The 16514-nt window shown below is 42.5% G+C and overlaps 1 protein-coding gene across 6 annotated transcripts in view; it reads left to right on the top strand.

Annotated features, from left to right (window-relative positions):
• Positions 1-15913, top strand: part of kmt2cb (lysine (K)-specific methyltransferase 2Cb) — a 63001-nt gene extending 47088 nt beyond the window's left edge. For all 6 annotated transcript variants that reach the window (XM_034137079.1, XM_034137080.1, XM_034137077.1 and 3 more), the window contains 23 exons: positions 47-1581; positions 1676-1787; positions 1986-2049; positions 2164-2224; positions 2358-2590; positions 3369-5024; positions 5268-5459; positions 7424-7588; positions 7688-7817; positions 8447-8594; positions 8722-8906; positions 9051-9187; positions 9296-9578; positions 10038-10177; positions 10611-10721; positions 10809-11925; positions 12250-12386; positions 12501-12643; positions 12759-12933; positions 13023-13139; positions 13224-13297; positions 13856-13964; positions 14080-15913. In XM_034137079.1, the coding sequence (XP_033992970.1) occupies positions 47-1581; positions 1676-1787; positions 1986-2049; positions 2164-2224; positions 2358-2590; positions 3369-5024; positions 5268-5459; positions 7424-7588; positions 7688-7817; positions 8447-8594; positions 8722-8906; positions 9051-9187; positions 9296-9578; positions 10038-10177; positions 10611-10721; positions 10809-11925; positions 12250-12386; positions 12501-12643; positions 12759-12933; positions 13023-13139; positions 13224-13297; positions 13856-13964; positions 14080-14172 (7117 nt within the window). In that variant the 3' untranslated portion in view covers positions 14173-15913. The remainder of the gene's footprint in view (positions 1-46; positions 1582-1675; positions 1788-1985; positions 2050-2163; positions 2225-2357; positions 2591-3368; positions 5025-5267; positions 5460-7423; positions 7589-7687; positions 7818-8446; positions 8595-8721; positions 8907-9050; positions 9188-9295; positions 9579-10037; positions 10178-10610; positions 10722-10808; positions 11926-12249; positions 12387-12500; positions 12644-12758; positions 12934-13022; positions 13140-13223; positions 13298-13855; positions 13965-14079) is intronic.
• The last annotated feature ends 601 nt before the right edge of the window (positions 15914-16514 follow it).

The following is a 16514-nucleotide window of genomic DNA, read 5'->3' as shown; positions in this document are numbered from 1 at the left end:
GCTTGGCTGGTTCTCTCTTATTTATGTGTATTTTTATCCAATTTAGGTTTGCATTTCCACCCGGGGTTGTAGGACCACATGGGGCCCAAGAGTTTTTTCCCAGGGGGCAACACCCAATGCAGGAAATCCCTCCCCTAATGAGACGGTCCATGTCTACTGAAATGGCAAAGAGCATGGGAGGCAACCCTATGGGGCTACCCCAGCACTTCCCACCACGTGGTATGCCGGTGCAGCAGCACAACATCATGGGCCAACCGTTCATTGAGCTGCGACACAGAGCAGGAGAAATCAGGCAACGCATGCAATATCCCCCTGGAGCCATGCAAGGAAGCAACATGGATCCCATGATGCAGGGTCAAAGGCTACCAGGCTTTCCAGGAGGACCTGATTCCAGGTTCCCTTTAAATCAGGGACCCAGAATGTTAGACCCCATGGCCAGCCACTCTGGCCATGCACAGCTCTCTGCAAGCATGGACAATCTTCATCAGCATGCCCAAATGTCAGGAAACCAAGCACTCAGACAATCTCTTTTGATGAGATCCATGAGCCAGCCTGCTTCAAATGAGACCCTGAACATGGCAGCATCTATGATGCTGACTGCACCCCCTGCTGGGCATTCTGAGGCTGCCTCAGCGTCAGGCAGTGAAAATGAGGAGAAACTTGATGCAGAAGAATCAGCAGTCAAAGATCTCGAGGACGTGGAAGTAAAAGACTTGGTAGATGCTGACTTGGAAAACCTAAATTTGGATGCTGATGATGGCAAAGACCTAGATCTAGAGACAAACGACCTACACCTTGATGACTTCCTAACATCTGGGAAATTTGACATCATTGCATATACAGACCCTGACCTTGATGACATCAAGAAAGACCTGTTTAATGATGAACTGGATCTCAGTGATCCTATGGATGATCATGCTGACCACACAGACCTCAACAAAAACTCAAGCACAGGAACTGAGGCGTCATCCAGTTCAGCATCATCAAAGTCAGAGGCTTCGGGTGAGCAGTCCTCAGCTGAAATCAAGCTGGAAGCTCCTGGGGGTAAGGACTTTGCTTCTTTGGCACCCGGGCAACAAATTAAAACCGAGGTTAAGGACTGTAAGAAATCCCCTGTTGCGGCAGACCAACAACCAACTGGAAACACCTTCACCTCAAACCAGCAGGGAATGCTCTCTGACTCCACCCCGGTCCTGTCTAGTTTACTCATTAAGCAGCAGCCTGAGGAGCAGTCATTAAATCCAATCGGTGAATCTGTCAGTCAAGGAGGTAAACTCATGCCCCAGCAGAACCAAGTCACTGACACTCAGCATAACTCGGGACTGACAGATCCCAACACTGAAGACGAAGATTCTATGAGTGATTTTGGGCTGGAACACAGCGGTTTGACCCCGGCCCAGCAGGCGGCGTTGAACCAGGCTCTTGGTCAGCAGGGGCAGCTGCACCGTCCTCTTCTGCTAGAGGAGCAACCGCTCCTACTGCAGGACCTTCTGGACCAGGAGAGGCAGGAGCAACAGCAGCAGAGACAGATGCAAGCCATGATACGACAGCGTTCCAGCGACTCCTTCTTCCCTAACATTGGTAAATAAGTTTGGCCACAACTTCTAGTCTCTCATGTAGTTTAACATTTTTGTTTGCCAGTATTTTATGAGAGTGAATTATTTGTCATTTACAGATTTTGATGCCATCACTGACCCCATCATGAAAGCAAAAATGGTGGCCCTGAAAGGCATCAACAAAGTCATGGTTCAGAACAACATGGGAATGACCCCAATGGCCATGAACAGGTAAAAAGTTCACTTTGGTACTTTTGTATTTAATAATATAGAATGTAATACTGGTAGTGGCAGTTTGAGTATTAGTTTTTGCTATAAGCTAGTGAAGTACCAAACCATCCTCTACACAACATTGTGCGAATATTTAAAGAAATGCTACTCTGATTGAATGAGTAAACGGTACATGGTTGTGGTCTTTCTCTGACACAGATTTCCTCCTGGTCCTGCACCACCTCCTGAAACACCACCACTTCCTCCACAAGTTCTTGGACAGGTATTTCAATCATTAATCTGCTTGGATGTTATTTAAACTACTGCTGCTATGTAATATAATAATAAATATCTAAGTTGCAACATATGATAACTTATTTGTCAACCTTCCTTTCAGGATGGCAAATTAACACAAGTAGCGAGACCGAATCCTCCAAGCTTTGGACCAGGATTTGTCAGTAAGTTCTCTAAAAAATATATACATTTGAAACTTTCTAGTTTGAAGGTCTGTCAGCACTTGAAATGTTAAGATTTAAGGTTGTTGCTCATGCTGTCAAGATTGCTTATAAAGAGCCTCATTTCTTCTTTCAGACAATGCTCAGAGGGCTCAGTACGAGGAGTGGCTCCAGGAGACTCAGCAACTACTTCAAATGCAGCAGAAGTTTCTGGAAGAGAAGATTGGGGCTCACAGGAAGTCTAAGAAAGCCCTGTCTGCCAAGCAGAGAACAGCTAAGAAGGCAGGGAGAGAGTTCCCGGAGGAGGACACTGAGCAGCTCAAACATGTCACAGAGCAGCAGGGTGTAGTGCAGAAACAACTGGAGCAGGTAAGGTCTACCCTAGCCCTGCACAATTGCTGCCCTAAGCATTGTCCTTTCAATGGTTCTATAAAGCAAGGTTTAATGTATTAAAATGATTGGCAAATAAAATCCCGTTGGCCAAATCTGACCCCCAACTGCCTGATGTGCTTAAGACCATGTTATTGACAGTCTGTGGTGCTGAAAAAGGGTATTCCTGAAAAACAGAAATTAAAAACATTCCCTAATTTTAACTGCAAGCTTATATTCAATCACTTAGTGAACTTGGTGTTAGGGTTAGACCTAAGATCTAAAATAATGCAACTAAGATGTAAAAGATACAATTTTTTACCTTTCCCGTTTTGTTTTTTTTACATATTTTTGAGATTTGTCATGTCATCTTTGTTATTGGTATTGAATATTAAATAATTTAATCTGAATGATCTAACAGATAATGTAGGTATAGGGTATGCTATAAACTATTTTCTTTCAAGTGGCTTGACAAAGTGATATCTCAACCGACTGACAGATTCCAAACACACAGCCTTTGTCAGCAATGTACCTGTCAGCCTGCCTTGACTCGCTAAAAGAGCAGTGCTCAAAACAAAATCCTGGCTCATTGTACTTTCCAACTCCTGCTTTTAAAGTTGAATTCTTCTTCAGTTACTGTTTAAAATTCAAACCATTCATGTCCTCTCTTGGGTAAACCCGTGTCCTTGTAAATTTGCTGATAAAATGCCTTGAAAGTGATGAAAGTAATTTCATAGAGAAACTCAATAACAATTATTCTGAATATGTTTTGTTTTAGATCCGCAAGCAGCAGAAGGAGCATGCTGAACTGATAGAGGAGTACCGGGTAAAACAGCAGCAAAACAATATGACACCCATAATGCCTGGGATGCACCCGATGCCGGGCCCTGCTGGCATGGTCCCCAGCGGACCCCCAATAAATCCCATCATGCAGATGCCTGTTCATCCTGGCCAGCCCAATCCAGCTCCGTGTATGCCCAACCCACCACCCGGCTGGCATCCAGGTGCTCCATTGCCCATGGCTGGACCAGGAATGCCCCCTATAATGCCCCCTATAATGCCCCCTATAATGCCCCCCCAGGTACCTGTCGGAAATCCAGGCCAACCTACTCAGATGCCAATGGGTAATATACCTCAACACCCACCACTGCCTGTGGATCCCCAGGCACCCCCAGCTCCACCAGGGGGTGTAAAACCCATGCAGTCAGGTAGTATGAAGTTCGATGACAACAATCCATTCAGTGAAGGCTTCCAGGAGCGGGAGAGGAGGGAGAGGCTTAGGGAGCAGCAGGAGAGACAGCGGGTGCAGCTCATGCAGGAAGTTGAACGTCAGAGGGCCCTGAAACACCGTATGGAAATGGAGCAGCAAGGGATGATGGGGCCTGATGGCAACATGGCGCCTCTCTCTCAGATGCCGTTTTTTAACGCAGAGCTGCCACAGGACTTCATGCAGCCCCAAAGGCCTCCTATGCAGCAACAGCAACAACTCGCACCAATGTTCCCCCAGCAGCAGGGCATGCAGCCAGGCATGGGCTCACCACCTGGGACCTTTATGCAAGGGGAAAGGAGGGCCATGATGGGCAATGGGATGATGCCCCGTGACATGGGCCCTGGTTTTGGGCCTGATAATCTTTCTCTACAAGCACCTCATTTCCCCCAGGGTCAACCCAGACCTCGCCAGTTCAGTGGACCAGGAATGATGCTTCAGATGCCAGGTGAGGGTCCCCCATTTGGAATCGACTCTTCTACACCTCTGCCGTCTAACTTCCCGGGCTCAGGTCAGTCTCTGATCCAACTCTACTCCAACATCATCCCGGATGAGAAGGGGAAAAAGAAGAGAAACCGCAAAAAGAAGAAGGATGATGACGCAGACTCAGTCAAGACCCCTTCAACTCCACACTCAGACCTCACAGCCCCTCTCACCCCGTGTGTGTCGGACACCTCCTCAACTCCAACCAGAAACACCCATCTATTCGGTGACCAGGACTTGTCAAGGTCCCCCTTACTGGGATCTTCCACCCCCAGTCACTCAGAGCTGGAGAGGCAGCTCTCTGGAGGCCAATCCGGACACCTTGGTCTCTTATCAGACATGTCAAGAGCCCAGGCTCAGGAACATGACAGGATCCTTAGCAACATAAAGCTGGAGCAGACTGATGCCAGCGAGTGTCATGGGCCTCGGGACGGGCACATCAGCTCAGGAATGAGCTCTGTGAAGCAGGAGGGCAATAAAGGGAGTGGGTCTCCCTTCGCTGCTGGGCAAAGTCCAAACAAGGGGGAGGCTGGCAATGAACTACTGAAACACCTTCTGAAGAACAAGAGCACACCTCCCTCTGGATTCTCCCAGCAGAGGTTGGATGAGAGCATCCGCTCAGAGGAGGAGGAGCTCGCTGACTGCAAAGCCCTGCTGAGGCAAAGCTCCATGGACAGCAATGGGGTCAGTTCTTCTGTTAGTCATACAATTAGATCAGTGAGGGGGTGATCATAGTGAGTCATAGACTGGCTAAGTGATTCAGGTGGGAGGCGCGTCATGGTTAAATTAGTCACTGCTGATGATTTTTGAATGAGTCATAGTTCTGTTTGAAAGCATCTAACTATTAGATATAATGCTGCTCAAGTTATTTGAAGTTAATTCATGCCTTTTTATATGCAAGTATTTCCATCTTTCTCTCATCTGCAGGCGTACTCTGATGGCACTCAAGACTTTTCTGGACCTGTGATCCCCGAACAGGAGAAGAAGAAAGGAAGGAACAAAAGGGCTCCCAAAGGAGGAGAGAAACCTGCCTCGCGCTACAAGAAGAGGAAAAAGGAAGGGGATGAGAGGCAACTAATGCACTCTGGGCCTGACACTGTAATGACCCAAATCAAACAGGTAAGATTGATTTGACCACCTTGTAACCTGCTCTTTATAAAAATGGTTGAAGCTCCACTGCTGCACATCTTTGGGAACAACGGATGGTAGAAAGCAATAGCTGGAAATCTGAATGCTTTAATCAGAATTGTAAAGTATTAATTACTGCCAGAATAGAAAACGGTCCCCACCAAGTGCTCAGACACTAATTTCACATATTATAAGCATATTACTATAATTAGGTACTTGTTGGATGACAGCTGCACACACGCTGTTATTATTGAGGAGAGTGGAAGGAGATTTGCTATTATATTTCAAGTCCCTCATTGATTGACGCTTATTTATTTAAATGTTATGAAGCTGTCTCACTCATTAAAACTGTTTTACACGCATCTTAGTAAAATGAAATGTTGTTTGCTAATTTCTCGCAAGTTTAGCTAAACTGGAAATTGTAACTTACTGTGGCTTTGAGCTGGAAAATATTATTTCCTTTATTGTACACTTAACTGTTTGATTCTGCTCTTTTTTTACCCGCCTTGTTAATTGCAGCAAGGTTGATAACTGGACTAGAGATTTTACTTGAGAATTGTTTTTATTAAATCCAAACTCAAGGCCACATTTTTAGAGATGGCAGTTAGGGAGGACTATATATATATATATATATATATATATATATATATATATATATATATATATATATTTTTTTTTTTTTTTTAATCGTTTATTTGGCAGGGACAATGCACAGTAATGAATGTGTGAAGCGTAACAGTGCCAGATTTAGCTTTGAGCTAATTTCCATCCGCAGTCCCTCACATAAAACATTTAAGAAGTTTACATTTTACAAACATAGCATAAACAAAATAGATGATATGCAAAAGGTGCAAAAGAGCAAGAGCAGCATACACAAGTATTTATGACATGGTAATACAATATAGCAGCAACGACATATAAAGTGCACGAGAGGATACAAGAGATACCTAAAGTGCAAGAGGAGTTATCCCTGTATTAAAGTGCATTTAGCGGTGATATCTAATGTTACAGGACATAAAATACCTATGTATGGTAAGAAATGACCACCAAATTTAAAAAACAACACCTTTGAGCTTTTAAAATTACTATTGATAGTCTCGCAAACCCACTCACTGACTTATGACAGTTCTTTCTGTACCATAAATAGGCAAATGAACATGGTAGGGCTGTGCGATTATGGCAAAAATCATAATCACAATTATTTTTGGTCAATAATTGATATCACGATTATTAAATACGATTATTCATTGACTTTGAAAACATCCATTTATTGAACTTTTAAATACAAATAATAATTTGAACAGTATCTTTTTAACTGTTGATTTCCCTGAGCGTATAATTCAACTGAAAAACCAATACAAAAAGAAATGATACATTTATATTTACATTTAAATAAATAATATCAAAATAATAAATACCAATAAACAAGATCAACAAATATTTTGGAGCGCACTTCAACAAGCTACTAAACATATATAAATATGATAAATACAAATACATTTGATCAAATATGTTGCAGTGCACTGTCACAACCTAGCAAAGCAAAATAATCGTTTTTTTCGATTATGTTTTCGTAATTGTGGCAGGCCAAAATCGTAATTGCGATTAAAATACGATTAATTGCACAGCCCTAGAACATGGTATAATAACCGGAAATGTTATACCAAACACAGTTAATGCTCGCTTCATTAACTTAATAGCCTTGGTGGTGGAGGAAGGGTTTTTCTTGTATGAGAAGTCCTTGTATCCACGATGAACGAAGCTGTTTATGATTAGATCATCTTAACTATCAAATAATGTATGCTATGTTAGGTCTTCTTATTTTTGTTTGTTTTTAGTGCTTATATTTATACACTGTAATATTCTGTTAGGGGTTTGGGGCTCTAGCATCTATTGCACTTGGTCGTGATTTTACTCCGATCCCTTCCCCTGATCCTGTTGTTCTCTCCCCACAGCAGCTCTCCCTGCTGCCCCTCATGGAGCCTCTGATTGGGGTCAACTTCGCCCATTTCGCTCCCTATGGCAGCGGTCAGCTGAACGGAGAGAGCCTCCTGGCTGGTACATTTGGCAGCGCCTCACTCGATGGAGTCTCTGACTACTACTCCCAACTGGCCTACAAGGTGAGATCTGCTTACCTCACTTACTGGGTAAACAGAGTGATGTTGTGATGTTAAGTGTGTCAGCATCATGCCGTGCTGACACTGTATTGGTTCCTACAGCAGAGTAACCTGAGCAATCCGCCAACACCACCAGCGTCTCTTCCTCCAACCCCACCACCTGTGAACCGACAGAAAATGATCAATGGATTTGCCACAACTGAAGAGCTGGCCAGCAAAGCTGCTGCCATGGGTAAGCTTTCAGAAGGATGTATCTCGCAAAAAACATTTACGTATCATTTCATTTTATTCATTTCATCGCACAACAACAAATAATGCTTCAAATGTAAATATGCCGGATTTTAGCTTTGAGCTCATTTCCATCCGTAGTCCCTCCCATACAACATTTAAGAACATGACATTTATATACATAGCAAAAATAAATACATGATATGCAGAAAGAGCATGAGAAGCATATACAAGTATTTACCACATGGCAGTACAATGTAGCAGCTACGACATATAAAGTGCAAGAGGAGATACCCCTGTATCAGATCTCCCCACTCGGCACAGCCTTTCCTTCAGATTCTGAATTACTGGCTGTTCCCAGATTCAAAACTAAACATGGTGAAGCTGCCTTTAGCTTCTATGCTTCTCGATTGCCAGAAGTTTGCTTATTATTTGAAACTATGATGACGACCATCACATCTCAGCTAAATACCTGTTTTCCAATCATTTTAAAAATAAATGTACTTGTTTTTATCATTTGTTGCTTTTATCTGTGTGTTCTGTAAAGCACTTTGCCATGTGGTAAGAAATGTGCTACATGTATACATTTAACCTCGAGTGTATTAACATTGTGCTCCTTCCTGTTTCATACAGTGTCCAAAGGCCTGGTCCCAAAGCCGCTGCATGTCCCATTCAGGACTGAGGAAGACCTTCTAGCCAGGGCCATTGCTCAGGGGCCCAAAACTGTGGATGTCCCAGCCTCCCTCCCCACCCCTCCTCACAACAACCAGGAGGAGCTCAGGTAAATGCATACAAAAACTGTGTCATTCCGTTTGTTTTTGTGTTGATTAATCCTGTAATAATGCTTTGAGAATGGATTAGGCAACATGATGATGACGACAGAAGGGGTTTTCTTTTGATTTATCCAGCAACAGAGGACAGGAGCCTTGCAAGGAAAGAGATACTCCTGACAGTTTTGTTCCATCCTCTTCTCCTGAAAGCGTTGTTGGCATGGAGATCAGTCGCTACCCTGACCTGTCTCTGGTGAAGGAGGAGCCTCTGTCCCCCTGCCTGTCGCCTGTCCTCCCCATGCTTCCTGCTCCTGATGGGAAAGGTAAATCCACACAACTCGGAAAAACTCAACACAATTATTCCTATATTTCTGTAATGTAGTCATAATTTGTGTATGCATTTCAAACACTCAACTCCAGTATCACTCAACAGTGTTTTGGCTAACATTTCCTATTTGATTCTCCAGGGTCAGAAATCAAACTGCAGGTTATCAAAACAGAGCCTTCTGCAATGTTCTTCGGCTCCCCCTTTGGCTCCATGTCTAATGATTCCAAACTAGGCCTGGTGTCTGTAGCTATCACAATGAGACCAGCTGCAGCAGAGGTAAGCATATATTATATGATGTAACAGATTCCTCTACAACTATCCATATCCTTTTTCTTACATGCATGCACCACGAAGACTTAACAAAACTATACTTTTCTATCTCAGAACATCACAGGTGTCGTGGCAGCCATTTCAGACCTCCTAGGCGTGAAGATCCCCAGTAGCTACGAGGTCAGTAGCACCCCAGACAGAGGGCCCCTATCTATACTCGCTGGTCAAAGGATGGGCCCTCACGGCATGGAGCCTCGGCCTTCTATGCTCTACCACGGACAGGGAGACAATGGAGGAATGCAAGGACGCATGGGACATATGATGAGACACGGCGGACCTCAGGCCATGATGCATCAGCAGCAGGCACATCATTTCCGTTTCCATCCCAACAGCCCAGGTGAGGGAATAAAACTAAATTGCCTTTCTTATTAAATATGATGTCTGATTGAAGCTTAGAATAATTACTTCCTGTGAAAAAACGCCAAACTGCAATTTTATATTCCTAATTTTATTTTAACTTCTGTAATAGGCAGTTTATTTTGATTATTATGTTTTTATTGTCTTGTTGTATTTTATGTCATTTTATTTGTATCTATTCCATTTGTATTTTACATTCCATCTTGTCTCTTATTTTTTTCGTGTCATTTTATTGATCTTTAAGCACTGTCATAAATGTTTGTTAATCTCCAAAGTCCACTGAGACAAACGTGCTTTTGGATATTGGGCCATATAAATACACTTTGATTTGATTTATTTATTTGGTAACTTTAAGACCAGCGCCATTACATTGTAGATGATCAGAGAGAATGCATTGCTATAAAGTTAATAATAAAATCATGTTTCTCTGTTTCTTCAGGCGCAGCTCTAGCTCGAGGACCTGACCAGAGGACGCCTGGCAGCCCTGGATGTAGACCTCATTGGTGCTGCAACTGTAAGGTGGTGGTTCTGGGAAATGGAGTGCAGAAATCCATCAAAGATCTCCCTGCCCACATGAAGGTACCAGATTAGTTAGGCTTAAATACTCCAAAAGACAAGCAGGGTGGATATTAAGTAGACGGAACACCTTCTGCAATTATTTTCAATAAACTAAATGTGCCATGACTGGATGCCCTGACTTTACCTTAGAGGATAGATTATCTACATTCAGCCTAAGGAACCATAGACATACACACACAGCAGCACAGCAGTATTAATGCATATATCCTCTGATTATGTAAATCTGCCGCGCTGTAGTTAAATCAGTTTCAGATGAATTAGTAGGTTAAATACCCCATGACTTCAATCTTTAGGATTTTGGTTATTTCAATATTGTATGTTTTTGATGTTTATTTAATAACTTCAGTTGAGCTTAAGCAGCTCATGTTGGTCGAGCTTTGATTAAACATTCCTTATTCAGGCTGTTAAAACTCAAACTGATTTCCCTCATTAGGAATCTGGAGGCCGTTTTAAATCTGAAGATCTGGTCTTCTGCAGTCACAGCTGCTTCCTTCTCTACTGTTCCTCGACACCCGTGCAATCCAGATCAACCACAGACACAAAGGTTTGTACTGCAGTGGCTCTAAATCACATGCGGTTGATATGATTATTTTAGATGTTATGCCTTACATAATGGCTCTCATCTTTTCAGGAATCAGTGTCTCTTCTCCCTTCCTGTGAGCAATCGGAAAGCTTTTCTAAAACGTCCCACCAGTACAACAACAACATGTCATCGCTGGATGTTCATTGCCTGGCTCAGCTTCAGCCCAAGCAGTCTCCCCCCTCCACTCCTCCTATTCCCTTCCCCATGGCAGGCGGCACATCCAAGATTGAGATGAAGTCCGATGCCATCAAAGTCACGGTGAAGCTAAAGGCTCGGCAGAGATCTCATGACGGCTGGCACCAGGGAAAGAGACAGAAAGGACTCCGCTGGAGGAAGTGGACGGTCCAGGTCGTAGTGCCTAGAGGGAATTCCCAACTCACAGATGAGGATAAGATCGACGAGCTCCTGAAGAAGCTCGGGGCCTCGCTGCGCCCTCCTGTCTCTCTGCGGGACCACCGGCGCTGCTGTTTCTGCCACCAGTTTGGAGACGGGATCACAGACGGCCCTGCGAGACTTCTAAATCTAGACCTCGATGTGTGGGTTCACCTGAACTGTGCCCTGTGGTCGACGGAGGTGTACGAGACGCAGGCCGGCGCCCTCATCAACGTGGAGCTCGCAATGCGTCGCGGCCAAACGGTGCGCTGCGCCTACTGCCAGCAGATCGGCGCGACGAGCGGCTGCAACCGCCTGCGCTGCACCAACGTCTACCACTTCACCTGCGCTCTGCAAGCTCACTGCACCTTCTTCAAGGACAAGACCATGCTGTGCCACGCCCACAGGCCCCGGGGGACAGCCGGACAGGCGCTGGATCACGAGCTGCGTTGTTTCGCTGTCTTCAGGCGCGTCTACGTGCAAAGAGACGAGGTGCGTCAGATTGCCACGGCGGTGCGGCAGCCCGAGTTGGGCTACACCTTCAGAGTGGGCAGCCTGGTGCTGCACGCCATCGGCCAACTGACCCCTCTACAAATGGCGGCCTTCCACTCCAACACAGCCATCTTTCCAGTTGGCTACGAGACTTGCCGCATCTACTGGAGCATGCGTCATGGCAACCACCGATGCCGCTACGTCTGCTCTGTTGAGGACAGAGAGAATGTGCCGGAGTTTTCCATCAAAGTCATCGAACAGGGCTACAAAGACCTGGTCCTGACTGACAGCTCTGCTAAAGGTCTGTTTTTACTTGTTACGCTGTATTTTTTTGTCCTATAGTTGTATTTTGCAGTAACAAATATGACACAAATATACAGTAAAAGCATAATAAAGCATAGTGTAATAAAAATGTATAAAGGGAGAGATACAAATTATAATCCATACAATGCCATTGCAGTTTTATATATAGAATAAAGTTGTTGAATCGAAATATGTGCAACATAATTTTAAATGTCCACTCTCTTTGACTGCTATAATGCTAACTGTTGTGTTTTTACTTATTATATACATTATTTAATTTACTTGCTAATTTTGTACCATGTATTTTTGTCTCTGTTATTAGGAGTGTGGGACAAAGTTCTGGGTCCTGTTTCAGAGAAGAGGAATGAAGTAGGCACTCTGAAGCTCTTCCCTGTTTACCTGAAAGGAGAGGACTTGTTTGGCCTCACAGTCCCCGCAGTCACCAAGATCTCTGAATCGGTTTGTTGGCGCTCTTAGTGTTTTTACTCAGATTAAACGATATACATTTTGAGAATTGCTTAGGTCATACTCTGTAGAGGCTGCGATATTTAAAACCTTTTTTTTAAATTCCAGCTCCCAGGAGTGGAAGCTTGTGTCAGGTACTCGTTCCGTTACGGACGCCACCCTCTTGTGGAGCTGCCTCTCATATTCAATCCAGCCGGCAGTGCTCGCGCGCAGCCGAGAACCAGCTCTCCCTTCACCTCGCTGGTGATCAGGTACATTTGAGTGAAGCTGACATTAGTTATCTGTATGTTGTCACCAAGTACAACACAAAGGGTATTATTATATTTGCAATGTTATTTTATTTTCATTACATCCCCCTCTTCACAGGCCACATGCGATAGCTGTATCCAGCAGCACTGCCCGGTCTAACCAGAATGTGGCCCAAGGAGAAGGTGGCGCCCCCCCTAGCAAGACTGCAGTAATGCACCCCAGGTCTTCTCAGTACCGCTGGATGAAGAGCGAGTGGAGAGCCAATGTCTACCTGGCCCGCTCCCGCATCCAGGTCAGTGTCCAATCAGATGCTTTCTCAGCTTTTTGATACCGAGTCATGTGGACAGAATGAATACCTTTGTGTGTGTGATGTGTTCGCAGGGCCTGGGGCTGTTTGCTGCGAGAGACATCGAAAAACAAACTATGGTGATCGAGTACAATGGAACCGTCCTCCGAAATGAGGTCGCCGTCAGCAAGGAGAAGATCTACAAATCTCAGGTGTTCATCTGATTTGAATATATTAAAAGCTGAAATTCCCCTTCCATGACAAACGGCATGTTAATTCTCTTCTCTCCTCGACAGAACCGAACAGTGTTCATGTTCCGCATCGACAGCGAACACGTTGTAGATGCCACTCGAACTGGAGGGCTAGCAAGGTACTGTGAGATTCCTTTGCTTATTGTGACATTTCTAAAGAGAACATTTAATAACGTTGTTCATTGTCCTGCAGCTCCAAATCAAGGACACTGCTCGTCTGCACACTGTTTTTTTCAAGATGGTGCCCTATTCAATCTGTTACGCCTGTATTGCCCTTCTGCCACAAAGCACACACTTTTTAAAAATCATTTTACACTTACACACATTCAACCGACTTTCAAAAACACAATAACATAAAAAAGCTTCACAGAGATAAATAAATGCTTCAGCCTTTATTATTAAAAAAAGAAAATACATGTGAGAAAGAATAGGAAAAGTATCATGTTAAGTAGTATCAGTAGCAGTCGTAGCATTAGAAATCTAGATTCTTAAGTTAAAGGAAATGCATTTTCTAAATTCAGATCCAAACCAAAATACTTGATTTATATAAAGAATATATCATAATTGTAATTTGCAATTATTTTAAATGCAAAAGCTACGTTTCTTCACATTCATACCGAGAATGTTGTGTGATTGTGTTTGAAATCTGTTTTTCACTTCTGTTTTTTGTTTTTTAGATATGTCAACCACTCTTGTGGCCCTAACTGTGTTGCTGAGGTGGTCACATTTGAGCGGGGTTACAAAATCATCATCAGCTGCAATCGCAGAGTTGAAAAAGGAGAGGAGGTGAATATCTTAATTTCTCAATTAGACTTCTTACTTAAACGACTGATTTGAATCTTGTCAAAAGCTCAAACGATGACGATGCTTAGAAACTGATGACTCTCTCCCTGTTTCCCAGCTTTGTTTCGACTACCAGTTTGACACTGTGGCGGGTCAGAACAAGATTGCTTGCCTCTGTGGAGCTCCCGAATGCAGGAAGTGGATTAACTGAGGAAACGACAAACTTAAATGCATTCCTTGCTATAGAGTGGATGCTGGGATCTCTGCACAGAGAAAAAAGGCTTCACATTAAAGTCATTTTATGAATGAGCAGAAGGCCTGAGCCCTGAGAGAGATAAATGAATTCACATGTGGGTTCATCGAGACGACGGAGAGGAAATCGGCTGGAGGAAGGGAGATGTAACACAGTAGCAGGGTGTGACTCGTGCCATATGTGAGGGGCTCTGTTGTATGAGATGCCTCTGTGTGTCTGTATGTGTCTGTGCATCTGTTGGGTGTACATGGGGTGCGGAATCCACCAGCGAATGAGAAAGCACTGTGCAGGGTGCGGCCTTATTGCTTACTAAGGGCAGGCCCTTTTGTTTCATACTGTCAATGTATACCGTATGACTAAATGTAGACATCACTGAATGAGGAATGTACAGCAACGAATACCGCGAAGGGAATATTAACTTGCACTAAAAAAAGAAAATATACAAAAAAACACACACACCCGAAAACTTTTTAAATACTTGATTCCATGAGTCAGTTTTATCATAGGTCTCTGTCATGTGATTTGTGTGGAATTCGAGAGGTTTTGTATTTATTACTGAGTGAATGAATTTTATTCTCAAAATGATGAGATTGAGTTAAAGAAGGCTAGATTACTTTTGTTTTTGAAGATTGAGGAAGACATGCTGTTACTATTGTATAAATGTACATAAAGAAAACTATAGGAATAACCGACCAAATACTACCTTAACCTTCTCGATGTTTGGGTGTTTTTAAATTGTTTTTGTTCCGTTTGTCATTGAAATTTATTTAAGATGGATGTTATTTCAGTTTGAGAGTATATATTATGATTATTCTGTACAGAATTTGTAATATAACCACAATAATTCACAAAGTATTTTTGTTGTATTAAAAGTAAGGTATTGTAGCGTAGTGTTTTGTGACTTACACATGCTTTGACCACTCAAAAAAAGAAATATTTTTGTTGACTAACGTAACGAGTTATCAGTTACAGAATCAAGAAAAGAAAGACTCTTCAAATAGTGAGAGATCAGTGTGATCTGTTTGCTGTTAATCAGGTTTGATTTTAAAGAACTGTGAATTAGGTTTTGAAACCCAAAAATGACTTTTTAACTTTTTAACACGGATAGAAACACCGACATGTATTTACCTGTTTTTTGTTTTTACATTGCTTTTAAAATAAGGTGCAAACGTCTAATGATATTGTGAGTTAGACGAACCAGTGTGTGACAGGAAGAATCGTAACAGGGAACTGGTGTTTGGAACCGGAGGGTGTTCTACCTTTTTTTTGGACTGAAATGGCATTCTCCTTAATCAGAAATATTTCTTATACTGACACTTCACAAGTCACATGCTTAGAAACGGAAGAGTTTTTGCGTGCACAATTTCAAGTCGACTGTAAAATTTTGGAGACAGTCTTAGAACTTGTAATGTATATGGCATGTATTTTTTTAACTTTCCGAAGACTCAATTGTATATATTTTCTCAATGAATGGTTGTAACAAAATTGTTTCTTGGATATTTTTCTCTTGTATGATATTATATCATCCTGCCAGTGTGTTTGTGCTACATTTTCTTGGTTGTGTAGTCAGATTTTTATTTCTTTTTTTTTTTCTTCTTTTTTTTTGAAAATGCCTTTTGAAGTGTACAGAGTATGAGGTTTGGAGTTTGTGGAATTGAATTTAGAAACATTTACAAAAATAAACTATTTTACATGTTAACCATCTGTGTACGTCATTTCAATTATCGTATTTTCAATTGTTGACTATTAAGCTGTAAATATCTTTCATTTCCCTAGCTTTTGATATTGAAGACTTATTGTATCGATGAAGATGCCAAGCAAAGTATAACGATTATTTTCATAATACATCATTAGTAATAATTTACAGTAATTTTTAGAGGAAGTTTATTGCTTGGAATACAAGCAAATACGCGGTTTCCAAGCTGTTTGCCTTGTGATCCCTGTTAGGGCTGCCATTAGCAACATTTTCCATTATTGATTGCAGATACATGTATAGATAGTAAACATACCCATTATTTCCCAGAGCCCTAACTTCATTCTGTGTTTTCTCCGACCAACAATAAAGATATTGCTACCATTATCATAACGGTCTCAGAAAATCAAAAAAGATTTCAGTTTTTCTTCAAATAACACTTAAACAATAAATCCATGGTTAGAAAATTAATTTGCAACGTTTTTTTAATGCTTACCTTTATCTCTTGAATCATCTTGTGATTCCTCAGATTCATCTCGAACAAGGTGGATGATCTAAACCTTACAGGTAGGTACAAAGATACATGATTATTTTGAGTGCAACTTTA

This window comes from Trematomus bernacchii, unplaced genomic scaffold, assembly GCF_902827165.1.
Source record: "Trematomus bernacchii unplaced genomic scaffold, fTreBer1.1, whole genome shotgun sequence".
Taxonomy (NCBI): Eukaryota; Metazoa; Chordata; class Actinopteri; order Perciformes; family Nototheniidae; genus Trematomus; species Trematomus bernacchii.
Note: the sequence above shows the minus strand (reverse complement) of the source record. Positions and strands in the feature narration are given on the sequence as shown.